Genomic DNA, 20879 nt, shown 5'->3' with positions numbered 1-20879 from the left:
GTTCTGTAACCTAGAGTTGTAAACCAGATAAAACTTTTATCCCATAAGTTGCCTTTGGTCCAGATATTTTTATCACAGCAACAGAAATAAACAAAAAATAATTGAAATTGACTTGATACCAAAAGATACCAGACCTTTATCAGAACATGTAATAATCTGAAGACAGATAAAGCACTTCACTCTAATAAAATACTAATGTTGTAAGAGAATTTTGGCTAAAACCAAAATCATCATCATCACAAACAAAAGAACTGAAGTCCACTTATGCGTTTGGCAGTGAGGTGTGAGAGATTAGGAGGACCCATCATGAAAATTCTATCTAAGAATGCTGATAAGTTTCAGAAAAACAAACAAACAAAAAAACTTTTCATGAAGTCAAATTGATGTGTGGAGCTTGTGTACATAGGCAAGAGATGACAAAGAAAAGCATTAGGTTATGTTGCTCATCTGCCAAATTATTGCCTTTTGTTTTGGTCTTCCTGTCAACCATGACTATCCAGACGCACAATTTGCCATCCAAAGATCACCAGCTAGGGATAACAGGCAGATGACAAATCCTCTCTGTTCTAGGGTGACCAATTGAATTCACTGTATTCTGAGGTATTGGGAAAATCCTAATTAAATATTTAATATAGATACACATTCCCTTTACCTGTTTTCCTTCCACAAGAACTAATAGAGAGTAAAAGAACATGCACCCTTAAAAAATAGTGTTTTAATTATCCTGTGTGAATAGCCAGGGTAGAAAAAAAAATACAAGTCATTGTGGCAATGTTTTTGGAAACAATTTCCCCAGTGACCCATGTTTTCTACTATAGATTTCAAGCATTTGAACTTACATCACACAGCTGTGAACATGGGCTGTCCCAGCAGTGATGGGCACTTTCCAAGTAGAATGTTAAAGCTTTAGTTTTATTGTTTCTAACGAAGACACATCTGTTACTTCAAGAGGGGATGCATCAATAGATATACTGATAATTTATGTGTGTCTTTCTGAACTTTGCATTAACCTTCCAGACACATCATTTAATTAACAGCTACAGTATCTCACCTTGCTAAGGCTGTCTGTATGTGGGAAAAAGCTTGTTAGAATGACACATTGCTTCAAAATGTAATTTTTATATATGCCTTGTATCCTTTTATGTTTGTATTGTTTAAATATCTTTTGAAGATGTATTTTGTTGCTAGTATGTTCATGACATTTCAAAATCTGCAAATTAATGACTATCAAAATTTTAATCAATATAGCATGTTCCTCCTATCTTTACCACCTGCTCCAAGTCCTTGAAAATTATAGGAAATGAGCAAATGAGTCTCTGATAAATGAGATAAATGGTAAAACAAGATAAAGGATAAATGATTAAAACAAGAAAGTATCCCACTAGGTAGCTAGAAATTTCAAAAAAATTGGGAAAGAGAATGTGAGAATGGTCATGAACTAGGATCTGAGGAAGGAAAGAAGGATGGAACTATAGTTCAAGATTCTTGTTGAATAAGACACCGCACATGGTATCTCAGCTTTATTCCAGATATGGGTGCTGGATTAGGGTGGGGCTCTGAGTTACTGCTGTAGGGACTGTTGAATGACTTCAAATACAGGCTCCTGCCTCCAGGAAGGAACATGAATGCAGATGTCTGTAAATGAGCTTCAGAGTAGTGAATGTCCATGATAATCTTCACCCATTAGTGCCTTACCTACCAACAAGTTCCATGGTAATCCTCACACATGGTGCCTTACCAACTAGTTCTGTAGTAATCCTCACCCATGGTACATTTACCTATCAACCAGCTCCATGGCAGTCCTCACTCACAGTAACTTACCTGGCATTTTTTACACTAACAGTTAAAGCATGGAAACCAGTTCCAATAAATGATCTAGTTCAGTAGTTCCCAACTGTGGATCATGTCCTCTTTGGGGGTTGAATGAGCCTTTTACAGGGATGGCCTAAGACCACCAGAAAACACAGATATATATATTATGATTCATAACAGTAGCAAAGTTACAGTTATGAAGTAGAAACAAAAATAATTTTATAACTGGGGAACTATATTAAAGGCCACAGCATTAGGAAGATTGAGAATCATTAATCTAGGATATCCAAATATGATTTTTAAAGTCAGTTTTAAGTAAAAGCATCCATCTAAAGAGCTAATAGCTGAATAAACAAAATAACAGGATGACCAATCCTCATAGGGATGAGGGAATATACAGCATTTGTGAAACCAGAACAGATTAATAAGGAAAAAAATAGAGATGAGAAAACAGAAAATATGATGGTTGAAACAAGGTTAGTAGGTTTCTCCCAATTATAAATATATGCCTAATTAAAAATAAACTAGTAAACTGAATATTTTAGTCTTGAGTCCTTGTATCACATATTAGAGAAAGGAATTTAGGGTTTGGGGAGATTATTCAGTTGCCAAACATGCTTGAAGGCCTGAAGTTGATCCCCAATGCCCATGTAAAAATGCATGTGTGTTACCATACTCTTGTGATCACAGTGTGGGGAGGGAAGGGATGGAGACAGGAGGATCCCTGGACCTGATTGACCATTCACCCTCATCCAGTTATCAAGCTCTAGATCTCAGTAAGAGACCCAGTTTCATGAAAACAAAATGAACAGCTCCTGAGGACCAACACTCAAGTTTGACCCAGCCTATACTTAGGCATGTGCACACACAGGAACATAAACACACATGGGTGAGCAACATGCCATGTGTCCAGAAAATGGTATTTTTAACCTTAAAACATTAATACTTAAAATGTGGTTTAACAACATGACTATTGAACAAAACAACAATAATAGTCCCCCTCAACACCAGGCCTATGAATTTCATAACCATGGATTTTAACCAAGCATGGGATAGATTCTTCATACGCAGCATTCCTTAAATCTAATCAACATAGCTGTTGATTACACCCTTACACCATGTTTCCATTCTTGTATCAGTGGGAAGGATGGTATTGTGGGGCACAGGGTCTAACACTGGGTTAGATTATTGATATTCCAGCACTATAAAAATGACCCAGCAGGTAGAAAGTGTCTTGGTCGGTTTGAGACTTATTGCTCTATGCTCTGCAACCAAAGTGTGTGGTATCATCAGCAGTCATTGTTCCATCCAGTTATTGTAATCAACAAGAGAAATTGTAGTTCATGATGCATAAACAATTGAGCATGTAAAAAATTAGTTGTTCTTCACCCATACTTACTGTTCCAGTAATATATTGCCAAAATGATGCTCAAGAGAAAATTATATTTGTATTGCTTAATAAGATATGAAAGAAATATAAAGTTAAATAGACCAATAAATTAAGTCTTTCTCAAAATATATAAGTAGAATATGTCACTGAGGGAAAAAAAATAGGCTGATGAGATGGCTCAGCAAATAAAGAACTTTCATGATAAGTTTGGTCAATGGAGTTCCACCCACAGAACACACAGTAGATGGCCTATCCTTTGACCCTGGCACATGAGCATGTCACACACACACAAACGCACGCACATGCACACATATGTAAAAGTGTAATTAGTTTAAATGATAGTTGGGTTTGTGTTGAAGGCATACAAGATCCTCAGGGAGTTTCGGTCAACCAGTTACAAGCTGCTAAAGGGCATTGCTTCCACTCTCTTATCTTTCTTTTGCTCTTCATTAGCATATTGCTTTCTTAACAATAGAATGATTGGTTTTTTTATAGTAAAGAATTAAGAAACAGTAATTTTAAATGGATAAATAAATATGCTAAAACTATTCTTCATATAAATTCTAAGGCAGTGAAGAATACAGAAAGATAAAACTCAGTTTCTTTTCGCTATACATCTCCTCATTTGATGATTGTTTATGTAATAATGTGTTATATACTGTACCAACCACAATTATTAGTCTGACAAGTCTAGTTTAAAAAAAAGAATAAAACATTCATTATAGTTTTTAAAAGTCTTTTGAGTTAGATGATATCCTATTTCAAAGCAAATCAAAATGGTTCTCCGTTTACAGAAGTGTAAAATGAAGCTGATTTCCTGACACTCTGAATACCCCGTCAGTGCATGTTTCCTCTAAGCAGCCTCCAGTCTGGGCCATGTTATTATTGTATAAAGAGAAAACTCTGTGTCTTCTCACCATTGTGAAACCAGCTTTCCAAATTAGTGTTTTTCCAGGCAGGTAAACTTAAACATGATGCATGTGATGAAAACGAGGAACAAAATTGAATATGAGTAAAACATGGGGAAGCAGTAGAAAAGGAAAATCTTTGAAATGCAGGGCATGCTGGGAAGCCATTATCTCGGGCTCATCACTTACCTTCTCCTATGATGTAATGATAGAGGAGGAATTTATAAATGCAGTGAAGGAAGAGAAGCCTCATACACAACTTGCTAGACTTCAGAGGACCCTACAGGAGGTAAACCTCATGAATATAAATTAATGTGGAAGGGTCATTCCCTTATTAATATCAGAGATTAGGTCCCAAATAGTGTCTTAACAATGAAATGAACTTTTTCAATCTCAGAAAATTCATATGAGGTTTAAAAAAACATATAAATTTGGTGAAGATAGATGCAGTCAGCCTTTGTTTTGTATCCTAGTTCACACCTTACATTTCTAACCTTTAGGTGATTTTGTCTATCCTAAAGAATATAATAAAACAGTCTTCACACATAATATGAAATCATCCACTCTTTTAGTGCCTTGTATGCCAGTATTTGTGGAGAAACAGCTGATTAACACATTAACCTTCTGTGTACCAGCCTATAATGAAACCATTTGGTTTTCATTCTGAGTTTAAAACCAACTGATTTTTTTTTCTTTGGCCTTCTCTGAAAAGTTTGTTTGCTAAAGAAAACATGTGAAATCAAAATCCAACGTATCTTCATGTGGATCCCCACTCCATGCTTTTAAAACCTTGGCAACACTAATCAGCGATTGTCCCCCTCACATACTAAGGCACCACCGTGTGAGCCACATTCCCCTGTTACATCTCAACTCGAATTTAAAAAAAAATATTGATTCAGTATAAAGGTTTGTTTGTCAGTTATTATATTAATCAATTCAAAAAAGATTATCTATAAACCCTCCTGCTGATAGACAAGGAATATTGTAACAAACATTCCTGTGTATTTATTTATGGATGATAAATTCCTAAAATATAAAAGGGAAAGTAGAGATATATATGACTGTGTGTGTGTGTGTGTGTGTATTGTATAATTTCAGTTGACAAATTTCCCTCTAGAGACTATATTGTTGTGGATATTACTGAGCTATGAGCTGATTAAGAGAGTTGATCCGAACAAAGCATCCTCAGTCAGCTGACAACACCATAGGCCTTCCCACTAAGAAACCTCGTCTAACTGCTTTAGCTTACTAGACTATGTGTCTTTGTGACACACAAAAGATAGTCTTATTTTAAAGTTATAAATTAAATATTATTGTGACCTTAGTATTTCTGAAGAACAAAGTTGCCTTAGGGCATCTTATTGATTTGAAAACTTTTTTCTTTCCTCCAACATCACCCCTCTCTATCTGTAATAAATAATAAATTAGAATGTATTTATAATAAATAAGATAGGACTTTTTATTTTATAATTAGTCATAAAGGGGTAAATATAAATTGGATGTTGTAGAGAGCTCACCCCTAGGCAGATGTTCTTTCAGCTGCAGTTCACACAGAACAGAGCTGCATCTCCCCAGGGAGAGCCATTTAAAGCACAGAGAATCAATACTACTATTGAGGGGAATTGCCATGTCATCAAGAAACTACAAAAATGTACAGTTCCTCGGGTGGGCAGCCACTGTAGGGCTTGCAGATTTGGTTGCAATGTCATCTCATATAATTATTACATTAAGAGAAAATCAGGGTTGTATTATTTTTTAACGGAAATGACTGCCGTTTGTGTATGACACCACCAGTGAAGTCCAGCAAGCTGACAATTTCTCCATGAAGGCTGCGGTAGTTCTGTATCCCTCTATGAGCACTTTGTCTCTGAGCACCCTTGAGCTGGTTTGTAAAATTCATAAAAGAATGAACTTTGTCCTCTAACAGGCTCCTTCTGAATTTTTAACTAGTGTATGATAATTTATTCTAAGCATTAATACTTTTATAAAAGCTCTAATTTGTAAAACTTGAGAAAAGCACATTGCTTTCATCTTTCTGTTCAAAGTAGACTGAATAGTTTGTGCCATTTGATTATAAATATTTGGGTATAGAAAGAGGTTGATTTCACTTTTTTTTATCTTTCAACCAACTAACTGTTTCAGTAAAAGAAATAAAACTAATTTTTAGTAAATTGGGGAAGATAGGGTTTAAAATAAGAATTGAAAGTACATACCTAATGCAAATTATAACATTGTCTGTGGTCAAAGTTGTGAAAATAACTCATGTAGATTATCTTAGAAAATTAATTAATTTACAGCAAATAGCTAAGGGAAAGTAGCTATTGAACACATCTCTTATACTAATATAAGGGTCTTTTAGTCTATGACAATTCCATCTTTTTCAATTCAGCTTTTCATTTAAAATTGCTCTAAAGCAGACAGTGTGTCCAGACAGTTGTCATCAGCATCGTTTATGACTTAAACTCACTATGTGCATCAGCAGCCTGAGGGGTTTAATTGGGATAGATGGAGCAAGTAAAAGAGCAATGAACCAGTGTGGAGTGTTCATGCATACATCGCAAGAGGCTCCTGGTGAATTTACAAGTGAACCATCATCACAGGGCTGTTTCAAAAAGTACTTGTGCTCCTTGAATGGTTGATATAATCTTTACATACACACACTCACTCACATAAACACTCACACACTCACACACACACACACATACACTCACACAAACATATACACACTCACACACAGACACACACACACATACATACACTCAGAGAGAGAGACAGAGAGAGAGACAGAGAGAGAGATTCCATTAGATTTAAGTCTATTGTAAAATTGAATGAGGCCAGCAAGATAGCTCCGCATCACTTGATGCCAAAGCGGGGCACCTGAGTTTGATATCCAGAGAGCCCACATGATAGCTTTCTTTGGACCTCTACATATGTGCCATGACATGCATGTACACACAATTGACAAAAAAATAAGCCTGAAGATTTCCATCAATCACCCTGGCAAAGTTAGAAGTATAACTATAAAGATAACCACAGACCCAGAAACAACTCAGTTTCAGAACCACACAGTTAGCCTCAAGCAAACTGTTTAACATGTGTGCCCTACTCTAGAGTTTTTGGACAAGTTATTATATAATAATAAAAGACCAAAAGTAAGTACTAGAGAAGTGAGCATCTAAATAACTCAATGAATATTTAAAGTCATTAACAAATTTAAGAGATTAAGCTTCTCATAAAATGAGCTATAAAATCCATAAAAGTTACAAAAAATGTACATAATTTTCTGTTGTTGCTTGATTTTTTTTATATAAGTGTCACTATATAGCCAGAACTAGCTTAGAATTCACTATGTAGCCCAGGCTGGCCTTGCAGGCATAGTCATCTTGCCTTAGACTCCCAGTTTTGGGACTGAAAGCTTGTGCGACCTTGCCAAGTGATATAGTAATTCAAATCTTACTTTCAAAGTCTGCTGCCCATGTGTGGTGCTGTAGCTGTAGCTGAGTCTGTTTCATGTTAATGAAGTAATTTCTCTGAGTGGTCTTTGCTTTGGGAACAGGGAAGCAGTCAAATATACTTGAGGAACTTTTGAAAGGACTTGGAGTAGCATATTCTCAACTAGGATGCTTCAACATTTTACCTGAAATGGCTATCCTCTTTTTACATCCGTGGATTTCTAGAAGTTTGTTTGCCTTGTAAAACTTAATGGAACTGATGTCCCTCTGTGGAGAAATTAGGTTGTCACTGGAGAACATTGCTTAGAGATGGTTTTCAACATCTTGCAGGTGTTGGTGGGAAATTATGACAGATAATCATTATAATTTCCTAGAAGGGAACATGTCATGTCTTAAGAGAGCAGTTATTATTCAACAACTAGTAAGTTTTGCTACTTGATTTACAAAATTGCCTCCTTTTAATAATATGATCAGTTAAGTTTTGACAGGGATAGACATTTAGACTAATGGCACTGGAGGCCAAAAGAAATTCACACATGGAGGAGACTACGTTGTGACTAAGTGACCTTTTATTCATTTTGGAAAGAAATTGTTAATGGTGCTAGAACAGCTTGCTATCTACATATGAAAAGTAAAGTTGGATCTCAATTTTATTTCTCACCTTGAAATCAATTTCAAATAAATGAAATTTATATAAATGTGAAAAGTACAATTTTAAACTTTAAAAAGGAATTATAAGGAATAACTCTATAACCTCAGGGTGAGGATTTATTAAATAGAACAAAAGACACAGCTGAAATAAAATATGAATTCTGCCATTTAAACTTTTTCACATGAGCATATGTGTGTGTTATATATGCATGTTTATGTGTGGGGACACATGTATATAACACATGTGTGGAAGCCAGAGGCTAATTTCAGATTGCTCTCTGCTTTTTTTCTGGACACAGACATCTCCATTTAGCAAGTCCATCTTGCAAAGCAAAGACATAATCACATTTTCATATTTGAAAAAAATTGCCGTGTCTATGGAATAGAATCTGCCATCTTTCTGAACCCTCTCTTTCAGTGAATTACTCAAGTGCATTTTCTACTCCTCCCAGCACATACCCTTATGAAGACCTGGTGATACCTGTAGTGTTGACAGTGCCAGAGTTATACCCAGCTCTCAGCCTGTACTCACATGATTCATCAACCCAGACCTAATCTGTTACTACAGTAAGAGATAAGCTCTGGGGTCCAACTACTAGTATTATATATAGTGCCTATCCGTTGTTGGCTGTCCTTAACACCTCTATATCTCAGTTCCAGTTAAAATCAGGATGTTCTTCCTGTCTTAGAGTTTCTGTGAGGATGGCTTAGGTTAGGGTGTGAGGTCCCTAGAAAAGGGCCTAGCACATTAGCTGGCACTCAATAGAAGTTAGCTGTTTTGACTTTCTTCTGTACTGCAAGCACCTGCTTGGCAGGACTCCACTTAAACCTCATCTCCTTACTGAAAGCTCGCTGGACTTTTCCCAGCACATACAGCTTTTCATTCAAGTATGCACATGTAATAATTACATATAATATATATAATTATACATAATACATATATATTATTAGTATACAGACACCATACAAGTATTTGTTCAAGAGTGAACTGTCTTCTCTGGTTCACTCTTGCCTTAGTGTTAAATTTTACTCTATAACTCAACTGTAAAAACTTTAAGAATAAAGACTTTGTGTGGGGATAAGGAAGCAATTAGAGTAGAAAGAAGAGGGTTGATTTGATCAATATGCATTACATCTATGTATGAAAATTTCAAACCACTAAAAAAGAATAAATACTTTCTTCTTCTAGAATATGACTCGAGTAAAAGAGAGACAAAAGTAAGCACTCTGTTGACTAAATTCAATAAGCAGAAGTGTAACTGAACAGCATACATTTAAGGTTTATCCATTGCCCAACATCTGTAATGTCATATCTTTATTCAGAATTATCCATCACTAAATAAAAAAAAAACTATGTAAAGTTGGATTTGGTATTATCACTCTCAATGATTCTTCCTTTTTTCTTTTTTCTTTAGATGGGACATCATGGGAGCTGTTGTTGGTACAGAATGTGGAACCATAGAATCAGGTCTATCATTGGTGTTCCTCAAAGATGGAGAGAGGAAACTATGTACTCCTTACATGGATACAACTGGTTATGGGAACCTGAGGTTCTATTTTGTTATGGGTAGGTACAGACCACTGCCTCTTCCTACAGAAATATATTGCTTATTATTTGCCAGATGTGAATATTAGTGGAATCTGAGCTCTCCTGGTGAAATAAAGTCCTGTGATAATCACCCCTGCCTCAGTATTTACTCTGAAATAGTTTGTACATTTAAATATCTAGACCTCATTCCCTTTAAATAATATTCAAACTGCCTCTCACTTTATTAAAAGTAATTGCTAGGAAACATTAGTAAAACAAAGTTGTAATAAATATTTAATAGCCACTCTAGTTTGTTTATCTTTACCCTCCTGATAAAATGTATTTGAAACTAGAATTTCAATAGTAAATTAACCTATCTTGTTGGTGCCATCTTGTAGAGAAAGGCATTCTTGACATGCTGTGACTAGGCCTAATGACCAGTTGCCATTATGCCTTCCTCTGACCTCCCTTCCTTGGTCTAAGTGACAATGGTGCTTGCAATAACAGTTAGTGAAAACAGAGGCCATTAATTTGAATGGGAGTAGGAAGGGGTACATGGGAAGGTTTGGAGAGAGGAAATGGAAGGAAGAACTTTTTTCATTATAATCTCAAAAATAAAGAATCCTGTTTAAAAAATGACAATGGGAAGGAAGCAAAGGACAAGGTGGTCCCTTTGTCAACAGCCAGTAACCTCACCACTCATCAAGGTGAGCCTTTATTTTCATGGATATCTTGCTATTACCCAACTCTGCTGTGCTGAGACAGAGAGGGGAAAATGGTTTATAGTACTCCAGCACATTTTATAATACTCTATTTTTCAGTAAGTTTTAAAAGACATAAAAATGTTCACAAAACATACTCAAGTGCATATAGATAAAACAAATGCATAAAGTTGGGAAAATATTCATAGGTAAATTAGGGGCTTGAAATTTGTGGCCTGACAAATTTGTGCCACTAGTCACCAATGGCACAGTGACAGATTCTTTCATTGATGTCATTCCTGTCACATGCCTTCTTTGTAGAATGGAAAATCACAAGCAACATGCAGAAACAAAGCAGGAAATAAACACTATCTACCTTTGAACTCGGCAGCAAAGATGTCAGTTCACCAGGACAGGATGTCCTGATCCCAGGGCTCAAAGCCACTGTTTATCACTCCTATGCTCACTCAGCTTCCTGACAGCTGCACAGCTGTTGTGAGTTGAATGAGATAGATCTCAGAGTTGTATGACATATACCCTAAGACCATCATAGTTGTAAGCATGTTGCCCATGTGATGGTCTACAGTGATGTAATCTCAAAGTTCAGAGCATCCTCACTTACTCTAAAATAGTTTGTGCATTTGAATATCTAGACCTCATTTTCTTTAAATAATATCCAAACTATCCCACACCTAATTAAAAGTAGTTCCTAGAAAATAGTAAAAACATAAAGTTGTAATATTTAATATTCCACTAAAGTTTGTTTTTCTACCTTTACCCTCCTTATAAAATGTATTTGAAATTAGAATTTTGAATGAACACTTTCCCAAAGCTGCTGATAGTCCAAGACAGGATAGAAGACAATAAGATAGGTAGGGTAAGTCAAGGATGGAGAGGCAAAAGCTGGACCTTCAAAGGGGATCCCCCAAATGTGGCAGCTGGGACAAAATAAAAGCCATATGAGAAGGGCATGGATGAGTTTGTAGGTGAGCCCTCCCTCAGGTGATGCTGTGGAAAATGCATGGCTACTTGTTGATCAGTTCTAGGTCTCGCTTACTCTCAAGCATAGCTTATTATGTCCAATCCTTGGTTCATACCAGTTTTTATGACTACCATTTGTGTAAAACATGGACAACTTTCAGAACTCAATTAAAACCTCTTTTCCCAACTGGGCTGTGGTGACAAACCAGCACTCAGGAGAAAGAGGCAGGCAGATCTCTGAGAGTTCGAGATCAGCCTGGTTTACAAGACCAAGTTCCAGGAAATGCTCCACAGAGAAACCCTGTCTCAAAAAGAAAAAAAAAGAAAGAAAGAAAGAAAAGAAAAAAAACTTTCCCTTACCATTATTTATCTGTTTACTTATCCAACAAATATTATTGAGGAGCAGGATTCAATACAGTGTTTAGAGCCAAACTTCAGTTAACAAGACAAAAATAATCCAATCAATACCATGCATGTTACTATCTTTTTATTGTCCCTATAAATATGTGTACTATGCATTTAGTTTGCTCTCAGATCTTTTTGTTCCCACCATCTCTTTTCTCTGGATTTTTTTTACTACAATATATCATCACAATGCCATTAGGGCTAATTATTCTTTCTTATGAGGAATACTCCCATGTGCTATGATATCTGTGGATGCCTGAAACCATGGGTCCTGTTGTGCCCTTTCTATATGCTGTGTTTTCTTCTATACATACATACATACTATGATGAAGTCTGACACACAGTGAAAGTCTAACCAGAAGAATTATTGATGAAATGAAGCATGGGCTGGGGTCATGGCCCTTGAAGGCTTTCAAATTTGAGTTTGAATCCCTGCTGCCATGTTAAAAGCTGAGTGCAGCAGTGCAGCCAGCACTTGTGACAGAGATGAAGGCTCTCTAGGACTTCTTGACCAGCCAGTCTAGCTAATTGTCAAGCTCCACCTTTAGGCAGAGACCCAGCCTCAAAAAAATAAGGTGAAGGGCAATAGACAAATATACTCAACATTGATGTTTTGGCCATTGAAATATGAGGATATGTGCATGTACAAACCCACCCCACCCTCCATTTAATCCTACACACACATACAATTATAATAACAAATTTTAAGTGATGAGTCTGATGAATATTAGTAATTCCATGTCATGCTTGACCATAGGTAACATACACCATGTAAAGAAAAGCCTGGGATAGTGACCACTACTGTATATTTGTCTTGATTTTTTACTCACTAAATGATAAACTAAAGTCAAGGTGTATTTCACCTCCTAGTGCAGAGCTCTGAACCTAGTAAAATTCAGCAAAATCACTTTCTTCACACAAATAAGTGTCTATAAAGCTATTTAAAGCACTATTAGAGTATTCTAAAACTGACCATCCAACCAGCTTATATTGAAATCTTTCTGTACTTTAATTGCTCTACAAGATGCCTCCTGAGCCCCTCTTTCCACCACGTATCAAAGCTTCAAAAGCTAAGCAGGATTCCATTTCTTCATTTCTTCCTATAGGAGTTGCTGTCACTGAACTTCACGGGACTGACAGATTGCCCTCACAGGGATCTTTCAGATAAACTCTGCCATCATCTTAACGTCTTGGCTCCTCTTAGACTTTCTTTCCCATTTTGTTCTGTGTGAACAATCCACGTGTGTTTCTCTCAGAACAGCAGCTGATGTTCACTTTTGTTCTTCAGAGAGCAGAGATGAGGCCAGGAACCAGTTAATGAAACTGCACAGAATTGATCATTCAGGCCTGTGGCTTTAGATGTGGTACACTAAAATCACACAGTGACCTTTCACAGTTTTAGTTTCTTCTTGATAATTTTTAAATATGTTCCCAATGTTTTGATAGAAAAAATATTTTTCTAAAGGAGAATTTTGTTTTCGTATTGCCCCCCCCAGGCACCACCATTTACAATAACTTTAGTAACTGCTTTATTACAGTGATATAATGAAATGCTAAAAAGAATGATACCAGTGTCAAAATCATGATGTTCTCTACAGGCTGTTGGCCCTGAATGGTAAATGTCTATTGGAAGAAGTCTGCATTATCTATGTCTACCTTCCCTACTTCAGTTCAGATTAGATAATTCAGTATATATTGATTGTATGGTAATTTTAAAATGCAGAACATATGTAGTATGCCAAATCCAAAGGCCTTGAAAATACAAGCATCCACAATTTTTATGCATGTTTTGCAGGATAGAAGTCTAAGAGAATGGTACCAGATACCAGGCTGTTGTAGAACCTTTGCCGGACTCAGTACCATCAACAAAGTGATAAATGTACTATTGTTATTAATTGGAAACATATAATAATTGTGTATTTTCAATTTTTCCTGATATATAACATATAATAAGCACTAAATAAATGTAGATATTATTGCTTTTATTCATATTCTAGTTGTCTAGCTAAAGACAAAACCAGTACAGATAATGTCAGCACCATTTGAAAGCTCAATGCATTATGAAACTAAAAAGTTATAAATTTCCTTGGGAAGAAAACTAGTTACCAGATAGATTTATTTATTCACTAGTGGCTGAAGTGTAAAATCAGTGTCTAAAGCTAGAATATATGGAGCACTCCCTAAAACTGTTCAACCAATGTGGGCACCAATGTCCTACAGCACCATTGTATAACTCACTTATATCACTTATGCCCAGAGCTGCTCTGGTGACACAGCAAAAGGACAAGGACATACACTAAACTTCCTCTTCCCTGGCTTAGCTGGGTATTCCAACAGCAAGCTCATTCACAGAAGCTTCCAGTTCTCTACAGTTTGTCTTCTCAATTATCAAACCAACTTCTTGGGTTGCTTCTACCAGTGCCAAATAGCTTACAGAATAAACTTAGGAGACTTAGGATTTACACAGCATAATTAAAAAGCCAAACATTTGTCTGTTAAGGTGTTTGTTCAGGATATTGAAAACAGTTGCACTTAGAAAGATGAAAGAATGATGTTTTTATAAATAATATAGCTTACTCATCAAGATGGGCTTTGTATGTGGCCTTAAAGAGTGACTGCAGTCAACTGTTAGTATTTATAGATTCATATAACCAATTTCCTCAGGGCCTAAAATAGTGGGGTCTTGAGGACTCAGAAAAGGCTTATGAGCTAGCCATAATTCTCATTGATGGTCTATGAAAATGTAATGGCTGAGCTTGAAGGCATAGTCAATGTTCACAGCATCAGATCAATATTTTCATGTTGTCATTTCATGTCAACAGTTCTAGAACTGGGGACACTGGTATTTGCTCTTCCACACATCTTGCCAAGTGAATCCCCTAAGACATGCATTGGTCATATACCCTTCTATTCCTGTATATTGTCAAAATATTTCTGTATAGCTTTCTTTTTAGCTAATAGTCCTTCAGCTGTGAAATTTCTTGTACTAATTAGTTTCCATCTAGCTTTCTTGGTTGTACTTGTCAGTTTCTTCCAGAGGACAGACCCCATTGTCCAAATTGAATCAAAGCAGACATTTGTAAACAACTGACACCTTGTTCACTTATTTAACTTTAGGTAGTATCTCAAACATTATTTGTTGATTTCAAAAAATTCCCAAAGGGTCATCTTATTCTAGAGTTTAAGAATTGCCTTACTGGAACCATGGAGTATCAGCAGTAGTAGTTACCTATAAATAGAATTAACATCAGTGGTGGTTGATTTTGGAATAGAGGAAATTCTTAGAAGTGTAACAATATAAGTAAAAGTTAGTGTTAGTAACTTCAGAAATGATTTTGCATGTCTTTACTCTTTTGTGGCTGGTGATGTTATGAATGGCAGTGTGGGGGGCTTTTAGTTAGCCATGTCTGCCTTTAAAACAAGATGAGGCAGACAGTTGATAGAAGCCAGAAAGACCTAGGATTATTGATAGTGTGTAATAGAGAAGAAAAGACAGAACATTCTCGCAGCTCTTGCAGCAGCAGCCTCTCGCCTCCCTTTCCATTCTAATGGTCATAGAGTGACAGAGGGCAGACTATACTATATACCTCCCACTAATAACAAAGCACCAAATATAAATGTAAAAACTAAAGAATACAAACTTAAAATACAAGCATATCTGCTAAAATACCATCAATGTTACTTGAAACATCTTCATAACACCATTTCAGAAATATTTGATACAGGGAGCCACCAAATTTGTTTTCATATAAATTGTCTTAAAGACAAAAATCACTTGCTAATCTCAAAAATAAAGAAAAGGGCCTTGATAAAATTCAACATGACTTCATGATAAAAGTCCTAGAGAGTAGGACTAGAAAAAATATAATAAAGGCAATGTATAACACACCCACATCCAATGTCATCCTAAATGCAGAAAATCTTGAAGTGTTGCTACTAAAATTGGGAATAGCATAGGGCTGTCCAGTAGCCCCACTGTGTTTCAAGGCAGTATTCAAAGTGCCAACTGGAGCTAAGGGCAAGAGAAGGAAATTAAAGGGATACAAATTAGAAAAGAAGAGGTCAAATTATTTCTATTTACAGATAATATGATGTTATACATAAATATCCCCAAATTTTTATCAGAAAACCAATAAACAATCAACTATTTCAGCTAAGTGACAGGTTACAAAATCAACTTACAAAGTCAGTAGCTTTTCTGTCCACTGACAACAAACACACTGAGAAAGATATCATGGAGACACTCACACAGTAGCCTCAAAGACATTTAAAGTCTTAGAATAAATGTTCCCAGGAGGTGAAGACCTCTACAATGAAACTTCAGACCTTTGAGGAAGAGGTTGAGGAAGACATTAGAAATAGAAAGACTTTCATGATCAAGGGTTGATAGAATTAATATTTAAAAACTATCATTCCACCAAAAGCCTGTTACAGAGTCAATACAATCTCAATCAAAATGCCCAGAGCATTCTTCACAGAAATAGAAAAAAAATCCAAAGATTTATTTGGAACAACACACACACACAAAAAAAAAAAAATCCTGTCATATCCAGTACAATCCTGAACAGGAAGATTAATGCTGGGAGGATTAACATTCCAAACTTCAAGATATATTATAGAGCCATAATAATAAAACAGTATGGTAATGGCATGCAACAGACTTGTGGACAAGTGGAACAAAATAGAAGACCCAAACATAAGCATACATAAAATAGCCATATAAAGGCCATGCTAAACATTATAATCATGTCATTCCCAGACATAATGACTCACGTGTGTAACCCCAGCAGTGTTGAGGTAGAGATAGACAGATCCTTGAGACTTGCAAGTTAGCCTGCTTAGTCTATATGGTAAGGTGCAAGCCAAAGAAAGATTATCCCAGCAAAAGGTGACACATAAGGTTGCCCTCTTTCCTGCACAAACACCTACTCATACAAGTTCCCACACACCAAAAAAGGCTCATATGTACATGTGGTGTGTGTGTGTGTGTGCGCGCGCGCGTGTGTGTGTGTGTGTGTGTGTGTGTGTGTGTGTCTAAGCACAAGCATATACAAGTCTTTTTAACTGGGTTGAATCATGGCCATGTAGTCACTGCTCAACACATACTGTTATTTGAGTAGTTCCATTAAACAAAAAGAAATATTGGCCAAATCTTTGATCTGGAACATGGCTCTTCTGAGCAATCTTCATCAATTAATCCCTTGGGTCCCCTTATCTTTATGTAAAAGTATCCTTGAATGAATGTAATGCTGTAATTGTTTATTGCTTTGATTTGTGACAGACACTGTTTGATGTTTCAGAAGCAAGTTGGTTCTAATGCCATGAAATTCTTGTTTGATACAGGAGGGGTCTGTGACCCTGGAGACTCTCATGAGAATGATATCATCTTGTATGCAAAGACTGAAGGAAGAAAAGAGCACTTCACACTGGATACCCTTTCCTATTCCTCCTATAAGGTACAGATGCCAACCCTGATTCCAGATGACCCTCCTCAGAACTCTCAGGCTGGAGCCACATGCACAAGGAACATACCAGGCACAGAGGATTCATCTCTTTGCTTGCTGCCCCAGGAAATTGTTAGATTATTTTTTAAGTGGCTTGGGAATTATAACATTCATTTTTATTTCTGATACAAATTAAAGCTCAGATTTTGTCAGGAAGAAGAAATTACAGAAACAATAACACAAAACCCAAACCTCTGACTGACAGTTATCCATGTCCCTGAGAAAGCCATAAAAGTGACTCTAATTATGTAGCTTCACAACCTTGCTTTTAGACATAATGAGTAGACTCCCACATCAGAAATTTCCTAGACAGAAGACATCACAGGAGTTCAGATTACTGTTACCTTTATATTTTCTTAGCTAGTTAGAGGTACAGGATTGCCCTTTTCCTTTTGCTCTCTGGATATAGGACAGGCATTGCTTTGGTTATTTACAAACATCTTGAAAATCATGTGAGATGCTTGTCCCTGGGTGTGAAATTTTTTCATTCTATCAGTATTTGCTGATCTCACAACACACTCATTAGTTGTTTTCTCTGTGCACTGATAGAACTTTGGGCACAGTACAAACCTTGGGAGCTAGGAGAAGCCTTAGTCAGTAAAGTCCTTGCACTATAAGCAGTAGTGCCTAAGTTTGGATCCCAGAACCCAAGTGACAAGTTGGGCATGTGGTGCACCCCTGTGGTCTTAATGCCAGGGAGGTGGAATGGAATCTCTGGAGCTTGGCCAACCAGTCTGGAATTGAGAATCTCCAGGCTCAGTGTATATCACTATAATGTCTCCAAGGGGAAAAAGGCAGAGAACAATTGTTGAGGAAGACTCCTGACTTGAATCCTGGCCTTATGTACAAATTTGCGTACTCTCCCATATAAACACATACATGCAAAATAAAGAATTAACAAGAGTCAATGTAGGAAGCAATCAGAAAAATATCCAGCAAGTTTAATATTCAATTATAATCCAATTGATTGCACCTGGAATATCATTGTGAACTACTTTTCTAGCAAATGGTTGGTAGGATTTGCCTGCTCTGGTCTTTCGAATCCTTTACACCAAATCATAGACATATTATCTATGCCTGTTTCTGTTTTGAGTCTTATTTTCAAAATTCCTATCTGAGAAAAACATTAATTTACACAGAACTGCTTTTCAAAGCACCAATGATAAAGTCAAACAATTATTCAATGGCTTTAATTCTATGCTAAGGTGGATAAAATAGATACACACTTGCTCAGTCACACACAAGGAGCCCCACTGTTCTCATAGGAAGAATTTTAAGTGATTGAAATGAGCTGTCATTGAAGATAGAGTCTTCCACATGAAATAACAAATGCAACAAATACAGCACTGAGGTAATCAATAAATGGCAGTTATGTATTCAGTGATTGCCAGATAGAATTTAAGAGAATTCACATTGACTAAATGTAAATAATTTGAGTTTATTTTTTTCTGGAAGGTTCCATCTTTGCTTTCTGTAGTCATCATTCCTGAACTTCAGACACCTGCTACCAAATTTTGTCTCAGGCAAAAGAACCACCAAGGACACAGTCGGAATGTCTGGGCTGTAGACTTCTTCCATGTGCTGCCTGTTCTGCCTGCTACAATGTCGCACATGATACAGTTTTCTATCAATCTGGGATGTGGAACACATCAGCCTGGAAACAGGTAGGAAGCACACCCACAGGTGGAAATTAGCATATATGCACTTGGTCATTGCATTAGAATTTATCAGTTGATTTCTGAATGGGTTAATAAAATGCCTATTAACAAAATCCAAATCCCTCCCCCTCATTAAAGTTCTTTGACTAATAAATAGAAGGGATGTGACTGAAATGATTTTCCTGTGAGAATAGCTTCATTCTGAGAGCTTGATATAAGGTATCACAGGTGCTCACACATGCCATCCCGGCATCCATTATAACAGACTGATGAGAGAGAAAAAGTAACTGAAGACAAGGTTGGCCTCTCATTGACTAGTGACCCCTAATAATAGGTATGGTAGTCAATTAGCGCTTCAAGGGCTATGACTTCTCTGCTCACTTTCATTAGTATTTCACAGATCCTCTATAAGGAGTTTTCTGGCCTTGCATTCACAGGATGAAGTGGCAGTGTGAAACATGGTAATTGCCCTGCTCTCCATCAAATTCACGAACACAAACCAAGGTTACTGGGTGTTGTCCTTCAGACATAGCTCTTATGGCAGCCATCCAACACTTTCCCTTTGAAGGGTTGTCAGACTCCAGTGAGAGATGACATAGTCATTTAGAAAATCTCTTAGGGGTATCTCATACTCGTTGCCTTATTTAAGGTATTTAGCCAGAAATAAAAAGAAGCATTTGATATTTTTACCCCCTTTTTGTTGTGATTGTTCTGCTATTATTAGTGTCAGCTTGGAGTTTTCTACTAACCATGGACGTTCCTGGTCCCTACTCCACACCGAGTGTTTGCCTGATGTCTGTGCGGGCCCCCACCTCCCACAGAGCACTGTCTATGCCTCTGAAAACTACAGTGGGTAAGTAAACATGCTCCAGGGTCAATTAAAATAGCACATCCTAAGCTGGTTTCCCAGCTATCAGACTGGCGTGCATGAGTTCCCTCTTGTTCAGGTCAGCTGATTCTGTGGGTTTCTCCAGCTTTGTCTTGACCCCTTTGCTCATCGCTCCTCCCTCTCTGTAACTGAATTCCAGGAGTTTGGCTAGTGTTTAGCTGTGGGTGTCTGCTTCTGTTACCATCAGCTACTAGATGAAGGCTCTAGGATGGCATATAAGGTAGCCATCAATCTCATTATCATGGAAGAGCATTAAACCTAGCCTCTCCATGATTGCTTAGATTGTTAGTTGGGTTCATCCTTACAGATCTCTGGGCATTTCCCTAGTGCTAGATTTCTCCTTAAATCTATAATGGCTCCCTCTATTATGGTATCTGACCTAGACCCCCTCAATGTGGGTGTTAGTTAGGAGGAATGGACAGTCTATAGGGCCTCTAGTAATGGATCAATATTTATCCCTAGTATACAAATGGACTTTGGGAGCCCATCCCACATAGAGGGATACTTTCTCAGTCTAGACACATGTGGGAGGGCTTAAGCCCTGACCAGAACATAGCTGAGAGGCTGATGATGTGCTAAATTTCTTGCAGGTGGAACCGAATCACCATTCCCCTCCCTAATGCAGCACTCACCCAAGACACCAGGATTCGCTGGAGACAAGCTGGAGCAATCCTTGGGAACATGTGGGCAATTGATAACGGTTAGTGTTTACGCTTGGCACAATCACAGACCATTGATGTAGACTCTTCCTGTGTTTTGTTAGTCAGCACAGCACAACACATTTCTAAGGCATGGTCTTGAAATTCATTAGCCATCCTTTCTTCCTTTTCTCCTTTGCATTCTGTTAGAAGCCCAGGGGTGCACAATCAAAAAAAAAAAAAAAATAGACTGTGTAGTCAGCAATATTAGATGCTGAAGTGTTTCAACATACATAATCCCTAAAATTAAAATTCACAGTTGTGACAAAGAGTAGCCTAACATTTTCTTGAATTTTATGCAA

At 37.0% G+C, this 20879-nt stretch overlaps 1 protein-coding gene across 1 annotated transcript in view; it reads left to right on the top strand.

Annotated features, from left to right (window-relative positions):
* Reln (reelin) overlaps window positions 1–20879 on the top strand; it is a 420372-nt gene that overhangs the window by 244990 nt on the left and 154503 nt on the right. Inside the window, exons 12-16 of the mRNA XM_051174802.1 lie at window positions 9629–9780; window positions 17172–17284; window positions 18788–18996; window positions 19715–19843; window positions 20470–20579. Coding sequence (XP_051030759.1) covers window positions 9629–9780; window positions 17172–17284; window positions 18788–18996; window positions 19715–19843; window positions 20470–20579 — 713 coding nt within the window. The remainder of the gene's footprint in view (window positions 1–9628; window positions 9781–17171; window positions 17285–18787; window positions 18997–19714; window positions 19844–20469; window positions 20580–20879) is intronic.

The sequence above is a fragment of the Phodopus roborovskii genome, unplaced genomic scaffold (assembly GCF_943737965.1).
Source record: "Phodopus roborovskii unplaced genomic scaffold, PHOROB, whole genome shotgun sequence".
NCBI lineage: Eukaryota > Metazoa > Chordata > Mammalia > Rodentia > Cricetidae > Phodopus > Phodopus roborovskii.
This window is presented reverse-complemented; position numbering and strand designations above follow the sequence as displayed.